At 43.9% G+C, this 12606-nt stretch overlaps 1 protein-coding gene across 4 annotated transcripts in view; it reads right to left on the reverse strand.

The window, feature by feature from the left end:
* Cdkal1 (CDKAL1 threonylcarbamoyladenosine tRNA methylthiotransferase) overlaps window positions 1–12606 on the reverse strand; it is a 571033-nt gene that overhangs the window by 25065 nt on the left and 533362 nt on the right. For all 4 annotated transcript variants that reach the window (XM_006972280.4, XM_076573111.1, XM_076573112.1 and 1 more), the window contains 2 exons: window positions 9005–9088; window positions 6179–6343 (listed from right to left, as the gene is read on the reverse strand). In XM_006972280.4, the coding sequence (XP_006972342.1) occupies window positions 6179–6343; window positions 9005–9088 (249 nt within the window). The remainder of the gene's footprint in view (window positions 1–6178; window positions 6344–9004; window positions 9089–12606) is intronic.

Below are 12606 nucleotides of genomic sequence, written 5' to 3' on the forward strand. Positions count from 1 at the left end.
TGTCTATGCACTAGGTATGTGCCTGGTATCCATGGAGAACAGGAGAGGGTACCGGGTCTCCTGGTACTTCAGTTACTGATGGTTGTGATATGCTACATCACAAGTGCTGGGACTTGAACCTCTGGAATGGGTTCTCTCAAAGAGCAGCCAGTGCTTTTAACCACTGAGTCATCTCTCCAGCTCCACAGATTTTATGTTGTTCTTGAAGGTGGTAAGACCTGGATGTAAAAAGTGGCTCCTGCTCCTTTACCTGGCTCTTCTCATTTCATGTCTGAGTAAGTTATTTATTAGTCCACTGACTATCATGAGGATAATATGAATGCATATAAGATACTTAGCATACCACTTGGTTCATGATAATCACTCCCTAAATGTTGGTTTGAGATTGTAGCAGCAGTTGGGAAAAACTTAGCAAATAGTAAGGAAGGGTCATTTTTTTTTTAAGATTTGATAATGGAATATGATTTTGTTTTTTAAAGGATTTTTCTAGTGCTGAAGATGTAGTTTAGTGGGTTCAAGGGTCTAGCATACCAGAGGCTCTGAATTTATTTCCTAGCACCACCTAAAATGAGATGCTGAAGGCACACATACTGAAACTCTAGATACTCCAGCAGTGGAATCTGGGGGACCAGGACTCGGAGCTCATGCTAGGCCTCAGCCAACTGTCACCTGGGCTATACGAGACTCTGTTCCAAGATGACAAAAGAAAAGTTAGACCCTAAAAAGGTCTTCCCCTTTTAGGGTTATTTACTGATATATTTCTAGAATAAATGATAAATGGAATTCTCTCACAAATAATTAAGGTAGGTAAGGACACAGATGATGGAAGATTCACTGGAAGGTGACAACTGCTTAAGATGGGAAGTCATGGGATGTGGGATGACCTAGAGCGGCGTTTTGCTGAATGAATGCGGTGTCCCATCGCCCTCTAAACATGTGCATTGATAGCCATAGATGAATGCTCTTCTCAGCTTTGGTCAGAGAAGCTTGTTTGCAATGGGTGAATTTACTGCAGAGATTCATAACTGGCCAAAGTGCTGAGAATAAATGACTGTCGAGTGCTCAGCCCAAAGTAGGACATCTTCATCACCCCTCCAAGGCTCAGAGAGCATTAATGAAGAGAAGGCAGGCAAGGCTATGACTCTGCTTCTTGGGCATGGCATGTTGCACTGATGAACTCACAGTGGCAGTGGTTATCTGTACAAGACTGGCCCATCAGTATTTCATTGTTTATGGGGAAGAGGCTCATGAGGTCCCACCCGCCTTTAAAGAGCATAGGGGGCAGGTAGAGTCATATTCTCAGCAGTGTGGTCACTGAGAAGTTGGACTTGCTTAAATAAATAATTCCCACTCATGTTCATGCAAGTAACCCTAACTAAATGCAAAGGGGTGCTCTATCCCATGTGTGTACTGTATGACAGTAGGAAGGGAACTCAGGAAAGAAGAGGTTTGGAGGAACAGGATAAGACAATGGGGGTATAGTATAAGCAAAGTTTTATATTTACATATATATAATTGTGAAAGAAATAAAAACTTAAAAACAGATCATGTATCTGCCAAGATAGTACACATGTAATCCTAGTACTAGAGAAAGGAGTGCTGTGAGTTTTGGGCCAGTTTAGGTTACATAGTGAATTCCAGACCAGCATGGACTATACAGTGTGGCCTGATCTCAAAAACAGGACTAGACAAAACAATTCCATATCCCTAAAAATACTTTACTGAATCACTCCCAGAGTTTCTGACTTAGCAAGCTGGGAGAGAGCAGGTGTGGAATCTGTGTTCTTATACAGCTCAGGGATAATGCTGGCACTGTGAGCATGGGGACTACAGTGAAGAATTGTCATCTTAGAATATATGTCACCATCCCTTCCTCCACCTTAAGAGCACAGTCCCCTGGTGTAGCTGTTCTATGGGAAAGGTCATTCATTTGATTTACATTAGTCTCTGAGCTCAGATGCCTTCACTTAAATTATTACATAACATCTTCCTAAATCAACCATACTTCCTCAACTTCTTTCTTAAGTTGTGGGTGGCATTTGACTCCCATCTTCCCTAAAAATAGTCAGACTAATTGTGTCTGCTTTTCTCTCCTCCTCCTCCACACCTCTAATAAAGCTGGGAAGAGGGGGACCAGCATTTCTAACTGTCTCGATGGGACACAGTTATAAGCCCAGTTTCTGGGGGAACTGAAGCAGGGGAATAGGGACAGGCTGAGCTCAGCAAATGATCAAGACCCTGTCTCAAAATAAAATTTATAAAGGCGGGAATTACATAGTAGAAATCTTGTATCATATGAGGAGGCCTGGGTCCAATTCACAGTGCTTCAAAGAAGAAGAAGAAAAGGAGGTTTGTCTCTGTCCTTGTCCATGAAAATGTAATTTCTGAGAGACAGCAACTCTGGTTTACTATAGTTCCTCTTTCCATCATGCTCTGGGGGAATCTAATCATTATCTAAAGTAATAATCTTGATTTTTATTATATCTATGGAATTCCAAGTTCTTCCACATGGCAGTATTGAGTCTACTTCTGTCAAAAGAGATAGTTTAGTTCATTGACTAGTAGAGTCAGAAGGTTCTTTAGTGCCCACTCTACATTACCATGCTGTACGTGAGACACCAGGGTCTGGGGAGCTCAGTGACATGAAGAAAGTCACTAAGTGAATTACAGATCATATAGTCAGGCCTCCGACCCCGTTGCCTAGGCTTCCCTAATCAGCTGTCCCTGACACTAGCTCCACTGAAGGATGTCAGCAGGGCCTGACGTGCAATGGAATAAGCCCAAAGCACAGGGCTAAACATGTAAAACAGGATCTGAGAGATGGCTTAGCAGTTAAGAGCACTTACTACTTTTTCAGAAGACTTGAGTTTGGGTCCTAGCACCCACATTAGGCATTTTACAACTACCTGTAACTCCAGTCCCTGAGGATCCAATGCTCTCTTTGGGCCTCCTCAGGCACCTGCATTCACATGCACATAAACTCATGCAGGCACTCATTTGTATATTAATAGTTAACCAGAATGACCCTGAAATTCTCAATTAAGGAAAGGCATTTATTATTGAAAATAATTCTAGCACAGCAACCTTCTTCGGATGCTTTGGGTTTCTCTCCCTACACTTTCTCTCTTCTTAGGTGCGGTCTTAGCTGTGCAGCCAAGGATGCCCTTGAACTCCTGACCCTGGCGCTGCTGCCTCCCCAGTGCTGAGATAACAGGTACCATGCTATCCCTGTTCTGTTTAGATTTCTTTACAAAGTGTGTCGGAAGGGATCATTCTAGAATGAAAGAAAAAAAAAAAAAGACTAAGCAGAAACCTAGGAAGTTCAGATAGCTACAAATTCTGATAGGATTGGCTCTTCAGCATCATCCCTGCCAAAGACAAGAACCCTTTATCATGGCTAGAATAAGCAACAACAACAACAACAACAACAAAACAGAGACATTTTTCCTGATGTCTCTTCACCCTGCTCTTTGATACAACTACATTTGGGGACAAGAGAAAGAACTGTATGTATTTGGTAAGGAAACTTACCAGCAGAACTGAATTTATTCCTTTATCAACACTGTGAGGTGGATCTTTCCCTCCTACTCAACATGCAGACCCAGAACTTTGAGCAGTTTAGACCCAAGGTGCACAGGTAAAGCCAGGTGCATACCCAGGTCCCTGTGACCGAACTCCAACCACCCAGAGCTAGGTGATTCCCCAAATCAATTCCAGAACCTTTACCTGCTGCCAAAGAGCTCAACATGCCTGAGATGTGGATACCACCTGCTTGAAAAGCCTGTAACTCTCATTCTCCTTTCCTGCTTGCTTTGGTTCTCCTGTTAAAGAATACAGTGAATCACAGAACAGGTTCACTGGCAAAGCTTTTCGATTCTGGCGTGTTGGTTATGTGTTTAAAGATGGACAAATACAGAGAGTAAAAGAGGAAGTCACAAACAAAGATGCAAGAAAGAACTGCATGATGTTTCCTCTAGCCCCACCTCCCACCTCCTCCGAGGAGTCCTTACTCGTAGTTTCAGGCATGTAAAATTACCCATTTATATAAGCCTCAGGGAAGCTAGCAACCGCATGACCTCATCATACCTGGCCCGATGAGCTGTTCTGTGCAAAGGTGGGCTGGGGGCAACACTATTTCCTAGGCTGGAAGAAGGGAGAGGAGAGGAGACAAATGGGCCTCCTAGGCTTGACGTGGGGCTGGACTTTCAGAAAGCACAGGGTGTGCAAGAACAGTAGAATGGGCTGTTGTTTATGGAGTACTAGCGAGAAGCTTGACAGCTTGAGCCCTGCAAGAGACGCACATGTGAGAGCTAAGCCAAGCAGGGTCTGTAAAATATTCCTGCCATTTGTTGTACAATTCTTTCCAGTACAGCAACTGAAAATCAACCTCATAGGGCTGGAGATATAGCACAGTAATAGAGGGCTTTCCTAGCATGCATGAGGCCATGAGTTCAAGCCCCAGAATGGCAAGTAAAGAAAAAATAATCTCTTAAAGCACACTACGTTAGCTAACTTCCTTGAAAAATATTCAAAGAATAGGCTGAGATAATCCAGTCAAATCTCTAGCCATTTAATTTTAATGCCAGAGTACTGTTGCTTCCAGGCCATTCTCTCCAATTTCTAAATAAGATTAAAAACAAAACAAAACAAAACAAAACAAAAACCCAAAACCCCCAAACAATGAAAAGAATAACTAAAATACCTCCCAATTTTGTTTCTCAAGTTTTAACAAGATGGTAGCCTCAAACTGGTTACAGCAGTACATGCCTTGTAATCCTAGCACTTGGGAGGTAAAGGCAAAAGTATTAGGAGTTCAAAGTCATCTTCAGCTACAAAGTGAGTTCAAGGCTATTCTAGTGCACATTAGACGCTGTCTCAAAGTAAAATAAAATAAAATCCTGGTGAGATGGCTCAGTGGATGAAAGTACTTGATGTACAACCCTGAGGACCTGAGTTCAATTCCTGGATCTCATAGTGTGGGAGAGAACAAACTCCCCAGAGTTGCCCTCTGATGTCCACATGTGCACCTACACACACACACACACACACACACACACACACGCACGCACGCACGCACGCACGCACGCACGCACGCACGCGCGCACACACACATACATGCATGCATGCAGAAAGAGAGAGATAATGATGATGATACTACTACTAAAGTGTGTATACACAAAAGAAGAAAGCTGGCATGGTTTTGACACATGCTAATCCATGTCCCTCTGCCGTGGGTGAGATACCATGTATAGGTCCCCTTCTATGCACTAGCCAAGCACAGAAGAGGTGCCACTCTTGTTGGATTTGAGCTCAGCACCATCATACAGAGGTGGAGGACACACATGCCGCTATTCCTGAAGCAAAGCCAGACTTGCGTTATTTTAATTAGGATGTCTTTACTATGCATTTGAACTAAGAGCTACAGAGGTAAATGGTCTAGGAACTGCACGGGCAGATATGTATCAGTTATCTTTTTCCCATATGTTAAGTCATCGCTATGTACTTTCATGGGAGGGGGTATTTAACAATTGTTGAAGAAAGGACATCAAATGATGCTTAGAAATGTGATACACATTTTCATTTCACACTCCATCAGCTTTTACAACTGTAGCTCAATGAAATGTGTGAGAGAGGTTGGCAAACATCCATATTTACCAAGGTATAAAACAGGGGCCAGGTTCCTTTTTTTATAGAACGAAAAAAATGTTTAATTTTCACTCCACAGGACTCAAGTATATATGCAGCTCACACTAGCAAGAGGCATCACACACAGCTTAGTGTCTGTTCACCTGTAGGCTTTAACTGTATTACAAACAGCTTTGTCAGCAGGGAAACATCGGGTCCTCATCCCCTCCCTTCAGGATCTATGATACAGAAACATGCTGGATCTGTTCACCCTTGGTGTTGAATCTCTTACCTGCAAATAATGGCTTTTTGCCTTCTGCTTCTGGCCTGAAAAAGGAAGCACTTTATTCCCTTTATGGGCAGAGAGGCAAAAGGCTACATCAGCAAACACGCAGCTGCACCTTCAATCTCCATCTGTCAGAAAGGAGCAAAGCCCATGCGCCCTCAAAACGGGGACTGTACGTGATCAGAGATGCGTGGCGCAGGGTCACTGTGCTTCCCAACTGCCATGCTGTCTGCCAGCAGCCGGGTGGGGGAAAGAACCTTAACTTACCCTTGTCAAGCCCGAGACTTCGCCCTTGGCCAGCGGCTTGCTGATGGATGGTGTGTAGATTTTGGTGTCCGATACTGGCTGTCCTTTCAAAAAGTGTTTTCCTGATTCATAAATGTCTACTTCAACCATTTTCCCCATGAATTCAGGATTCTTTGGCACCAAAACCTTAAATCAGATTTTCAGAAATGAGAAGTTTTTAATGTCAGCTAAAGAACAATGACAGGAGGTTTCTCGCTCCCCACACCACTCTGCCTACCAGTAACTTCGTCCATTAGCACAGTGTGGTTGTCACAATGAAGAATGGAAAATGATATGCCACTGTCAACTAAGTCCAGACTGTATTCAGATGTCTGCAGAAGGTTCTGCTCTGCGACCCCATTACAGCACTCTATCCTCTGGCTTCTTGAGGATTTGGAGCCCTGGAGAGTGGTAAGGCTTCTCTGGGAGAAGCCAAGGGGCCACAGCCCCAGTGCCTCCATCACCAGATGCCAGCTTTCTTGAAGCACACTGGCAGTAGCCTGGGAAATTCCCCAAAGCCAGCCAACCACTTCTGGACTGGCCTCTGGTACTCTGTCTGCCCTTGCCTGTCCTGCACAATGGATTCAGAAATAATGAAAGCCGCACACTTCCAATACTTTCCAATTTAGTTGTCAGGAAAATGGTTCAGGAGATGCTTCAAATGAAGGCCGTGTGTGTGTGTGTGTGTGTGTGTGTGTGTGTGTGTGTGTGTGTGCAAAAGGGCAAGAGGAAGGACATTTCAAAGCAATTCTTTCAGTAATACAGCACATTGCTGTTTGTCTAAATGACTCCTCTGGCTAATGGCTGCCTTTCATGCCTTTTGTTGTTAGAAAAGAAATGTGTTTGTTAGTCTCATGAGCCAATCTCTGTGCAGAAGCAGCCACTCTGAAGGCCACTTTAGCTGGCTCACAGGGAACTGTCAAATGGCTCTTTCTGCTAGAGACTGCTGACAGAGTGACAGAGGTCCATGATTTTTACCTCAGCAAACACCTCCTCTTGTTGGGACCCTATAGGTAGTCTGTATGCATTCTGTCCCCTCAGACCTCCATTTTAGCACTGTAGCTACTTGCCAACTTCTTCAAGTCAGGGTCCAACATAAACAGGCCAGTGCTAAAGCAATAATCCCTTGATAGTCTGATGCAATCTTATTTAGAAATAGAAGTTATGACATCTTTGAAAGGTTAGTTATAGAGACAGAAAAGGGGGGGGGTCAGGAAAGGTCAGAGAAGAATCTGCAGTCTCCACACTGGGTGTTGGTCTTTCTGAGGCCAGCTTTTATAATTACTGCACACACAAGGCTTCATTAAAGCGTGGGGAAAAGGTCACCTGGAGGGTGGGTGACGCATGGCAAACAGGCCAACTGAAAGAGCATTAGTATCAGGCTCTTTTAAATTAATTTTTAAAAAGTAAGAAAACCCCTAGTCCAAACTATGTCTAGAAATTTTGGTGCTATTCAAGGGGGATATAAGCCTTCTTGATCTGTTGTCTTGACCTGAATGAAGGGCTCAGTGTTTCTCGTCTTCCCCCACCCTCCCTCGGGTTTTAATAACTGGAGAAAGCCCAACTGCCTCACACTGGAGGAAGCAGCTAATGAGGCATGCCGTTTTCTTTTAGAGGCAGGGGGATGACTCCCTGCTGAGGCACGAGAAAAGTGAGGGAAGAGACAACCGAACCACATCAGGGTCCTTCCCAGGGCTGAGCAGAGGGTTGGCCTGCAGAGGAGAATGGCTCTTCCCGAGAAGGCCACAGGAAGGGGTTCAGCTTAAAGGTGAGGCACAGGGCTCCTTCCTCAGTGCATCTACTTGGGCTCTGAGGTCCCACCTCGGAGCTGCTGCCCAGTGTGACAGTACTCCACATGGATAAGCAATAGTGAGGCCTCTTTACTGCTTTCTAACTGGAGTAATGCTTTCCCTTGCCCAGAGCTATCTGAAGAGCTCATGTAGTACTTAAGAATCCCCAAATTCCAATTCCAGTCATGACCCAGAGAGAGAAACAGAATCCACTTCTCATCTGATGAGAAAGAACAGAAGGATAGGAAACACCATTTGACATTAAGGGAAATTAATACGACTGGGAACCATCTGTGGCCATCTCACGCCACTCTGAGTGTCTCCTAGGACACATTTCCCATTGTCCTCCTTGGTCCTCCTGGGCCCGAGGGGAGAACTCTGTAAGTCACTTCTGACATGCTTCCCTCCCCCACTGGGGACGTGAACCCCCAGGTACTGACCGAAGTCAAGGGCTTCTAGACATCCATGTACAGCGGCTATGTTTGTTTACTGGGTTGGTAGTTTGGGTTTAATTTAGTTTCTCTCTCTCTATTTTTTTTTTTTTTTTTAAATTCTCCTTTGCTAAAAAGGCTGGGAACAGAAGAGAAAGGGCCTATTTGGACTCCACTCAGACTGATGAGACACTGTGGAGGCCTTAAAGGGTGAAGCAACTTCCCTCGGAGGGTTCTAGAGACCACCTGGCGGTGCCTTGGCCAGGCTTCCTCACCTGCAAGTGAGAGGGAACATCTCCAGTTCACCCCGATGTGCTTCCTGCATATCCTCTCCCCGCCTTCCTTCCGAAGAGGACCCCATCTCCACTCGCTGTGCTGGCTGCTGGGCTCCCAATGCCCACATGCCCAAGGCTGCCCTATCCTAGACTTGAGGGGCTCAAAGAACACCCAGAGACTGAAGGAAAATCAGAGCTCAACCCCTGCTAGCCTGGCTCCCTCGATTCAGTCCTTTCTTCTTCTTGTCCCCTACGTAAACTTTCCGAACTGGTCTCCCTCAGGAGAAGAGGGTGGATGCCAACGATTCTCACCTGCTCGTAGAATCGATTGTGTGCGACATAAAACTTGGAGTCAAAGGATTCCTCTGTTACGAGCACTTGTTGTCTTTCACCAATCTGTGGGGAGAAGAAAAGACAGGGCTCAAGAAGCAAGAATGCCAAAATACCTCTGTGAGTTCAAGGCCAGCCTGGGCTACAGAGGGAGTTCCAGGACAACCAGGGCTACACAGAGAAACTCTATCTTGGAAAAAAAAAAAAAAAAAAAAAGGATCCGAAAATAAGTATCAGCCCATATAGTGTCCTGGACTGTAGCTGCTTCTTGAATTTAAAGTAGGCTGCAGATGGTCAGTTGTTTAACAGACAACACTGTGCATAACTCATTCAAATCTCTTGAAAAACATTAACTATGCAGGAATGTAAAATCACCATAGCACAAACTCATTTTTTACATGACTATGAAACAACTTGATCAGATTTCTTTCTTCCACACAAGAAAGATACAAAAAAAAAAAAAAAAGCTCCTAAAATACACCAAGATCTAAATATCACTTTGTTTCTTGCAACAAACTTACATAACAAGCCAGAACAAGCTGCTTCTAATCCAAATGCACGGAAATATTTTGGCAATATGGAAGAATAGTAATAAACATTAATTTGAGTTATAAGGGATATAACACTAAAGAAAATGCACCCCAAACTAGTCATTAGGGGCTGCAGAGATGGTTCAGTGATTAAGTGTGCATACAGCTCCTCCAGAAGACCAACATTTGAGTCAGGTACTCATATTGGATGGCTTACAGCTACCTCTAACTCCAGCTTGTGGGCATCTGATTTGCTCTTTTGGCTCCAGGGGCACCTGGACTCACTCATGTACACATACCCCTTACACACACACACACACACACACACACACACACACACACACACACACATTATTTTAAAACCCACACATAATTTAAAAAACAAAATTAGTTGTTATGCCTTGCACCTCAGTGTTGTACATGTTCCATACAATTCTGAAATTATGACTAACTTGCATAAGTATTTCCTTGTTAAGTATATTTTTCTTTGTTGTAGGCAAGTGTCTCTTTGTTATAGCTACAACTCCATGTCATTGTTTTTTCTTTAAGAGCAAACATGAAATTATGAAATTTGCTGATCAATGAATGGAACTAGAAAACATTATACTAACTGAAGTAACAACATCAGACCCAGAAAGACAAATATCACATGTCTACCTATAGGTGGATCTTTGGATTTGTGTGTCTAGTCAGGAGAACCTGCAGGATCCAGAAAGCCAGAGGGTCACTGGTAGGGAGTGGGGGAGAGGGCCTTAGGGTGAGAAGATAGTAGAAGACAGATGATGTGAAAGGGAAGCGGGGATCAGGGAAGGAAAAGAGGGATGGGAGGGCAGGACAAAGGAAGGAGAAGGATGATTGATACTAAAGATGTTTGGAAAGGCCATTGTATTTATAAGCTTCACACACACACACACACAGACACACACACACTCATATAAAAGAGTTTAACTGGAGTTACCCTACACAGGGGATAATGTTCCCCCCTGTGCTGGATAGGTTTTTGCCAACCTGGCACTAGCTAGAGTCACTTGAGAAGAAGGAACTTCAGTTGAGAAAGTGTCCCCACCAGACTAGTTTGTGGAAAAGTCTGTGGGGCATTTTCTTGATTAATGACTGGTGTGGGTGGGCCTACCTTACTGTGGTACTCTGTCATTTCTGGGTAGATGGTTCTGGGTGTATAAGAAGCAGGTTGAGCAAACAATGGGGAGCAGGCCATAAGCAGTACTCCTTTATGGCCTCTGCATCAGTTCCTTCCTGCAGGTTAAGGTCTTGAGTTAAGGCCCTGACTGTCATGGATGATGGACTTACAGGTTGTACAATGAAATAAAGGCTTTCCTCAAGTTGTTTGTGGCCATGGTATTTCAGCACAGCAATAGAAACCCTAAACAAGATACCCTTAAAGGCCATAGGTTGCCAAATGAAAACCCAGTGCCAGGTATGGGATACCTCCCCTTGAGAGATGTCCTAGAGGCTCCCAAAACAACACAGGCCATAGCCATTGTTCTTGGTTGCCTCACTTGAACTTGATGGTAAGTGCTATTGCTAAAGACACCACGCACCTCAGTCACAGGACATGGAGAAAACAAGTTGGTACTGCATAGGAAGCTTCTCTGACACCGAGCTTTCATAGTATTAGTAGGTGCTATATAGGCTGCCAGGAGAAAAAAGAAATCAACAGTCTTGCTCAGCTGTGAACCCTGTGAACTAGAATGATAGAGGTAGCAAGATATGCCAGGGTGCAATAGTGGCACAATCTCTCTCTCTCTCTCTCTCTCTCTCTCTCTCTCTCTCTCTCTCTCTCTCTCTCTCTCTCTCTCTCTCTCTCGGATTTAAGGCCCATTCTACAGGAGGAAACATTTGCCTGGTATTGTTAATCTGACCAAGAATCCATGGTTTGGGGAGCTCACAGGTCCCAGAGGAGAATCTACAACTACTATTCTGCTGAATGGACACAGTATCAAACTGCCCTCAAAATTAATATCTTTATACTCAGAGATTAGTGCAGTTCTCAGACCTCATCAGAGAATTTTCTTTGTACTGTGAGTGGAAGTTAAAGCAGAAACTCTCAGCTGGTTAGTGTACAGAGAATTAGTGTCAGTGGAGGGCTTAGCCACAAATGAGACAGCTATCACCCCACCCTCCAGCCTCAGACTCATGGAACAGTACAGAAGAAGGGTTGGAAAGACTGTAAAAGCCAGAGGTAAGGGAGGATGGGAGCAAACCAGTGTCTTCTGGGCATGACAAGAACTCATAGCAACTGTAGTTGTTGGCACAAGATTGGCACAAGATCAGGCCATTAGCATTCTAGCACAGAGTGAGGAAGGGCTCACAACCCCATCTCTGAGGAGCAACTGAGAGTTGATTCCTTATGGGGAAGGGAGAGTTGATTTTCTTTAAGAGTATAGTCCCTGGTAGGTCAACCGTGCTACAGTGGATAGCCTCAAACCCAGGAGTATATGGGTAGAATAAAGTGGACTCTGGGTAATTACTGGGAGAGGGTAGGGAGGAGGGTTAGATCTCTGAGGAGTTAGGAAAAGAAATATGGGATGAGTATGATAAAGCAAATTTTATCAAAGTCTCAAAGAAGTAATAAAAATACATTTTAAGAAGCAACCAACTAATAAGTCTGTTAGGTTTGTGTTTGCAAATTATGCAGCCATTTTTAAGGATCATAAGTTAAATCAGCCAAATAGTGGTTAAAGAAATGGGACTATGCTCCCTCCCAACTGTCATTTCCAAGTTTATTCCACTGTGAAATGTATCATTTAAAGGATCAATTATTTAAAAAACAAAACTCAACCTTGTCAAAAATGTCTGCTTCATCAAATGAGCTGTAAAACTACCTGGAATTGCTTTTGCTGTTGCTACTTGGTAAACACACCCCATACTGGCGGGATGATTTTTTTTCCAAGAAGGTCCTAGTCTCAGTTGTGGGGACTTGTCACCGTGTTCAGGCAGTTATCATTTAGGAACCATAAACACAGCTGCACTGAACAGACCACCTAACAATTAAAAACACAACAGATTAACCCCCACTCCCTCTTACATTGCCAA

The sequence above is a fragment of the Peromyscus maniculatus genome, chromosome 5, assembly GCF_049852395.1.
Source record: "Peromyscus maniculatus bairdii isolate BWxNUB_F1_BW_parent chromosome 5, HU_Pman_BW_mat_3.1, whole genome shotgun sequence".
In the NCBI taxonomy this organism is placed as follows: Eukaryota; Metazoa; Chordata; class Mammalia; order Rodentia; family Cricetidae; genus Peromyscus; species Peromyscus maniculatus.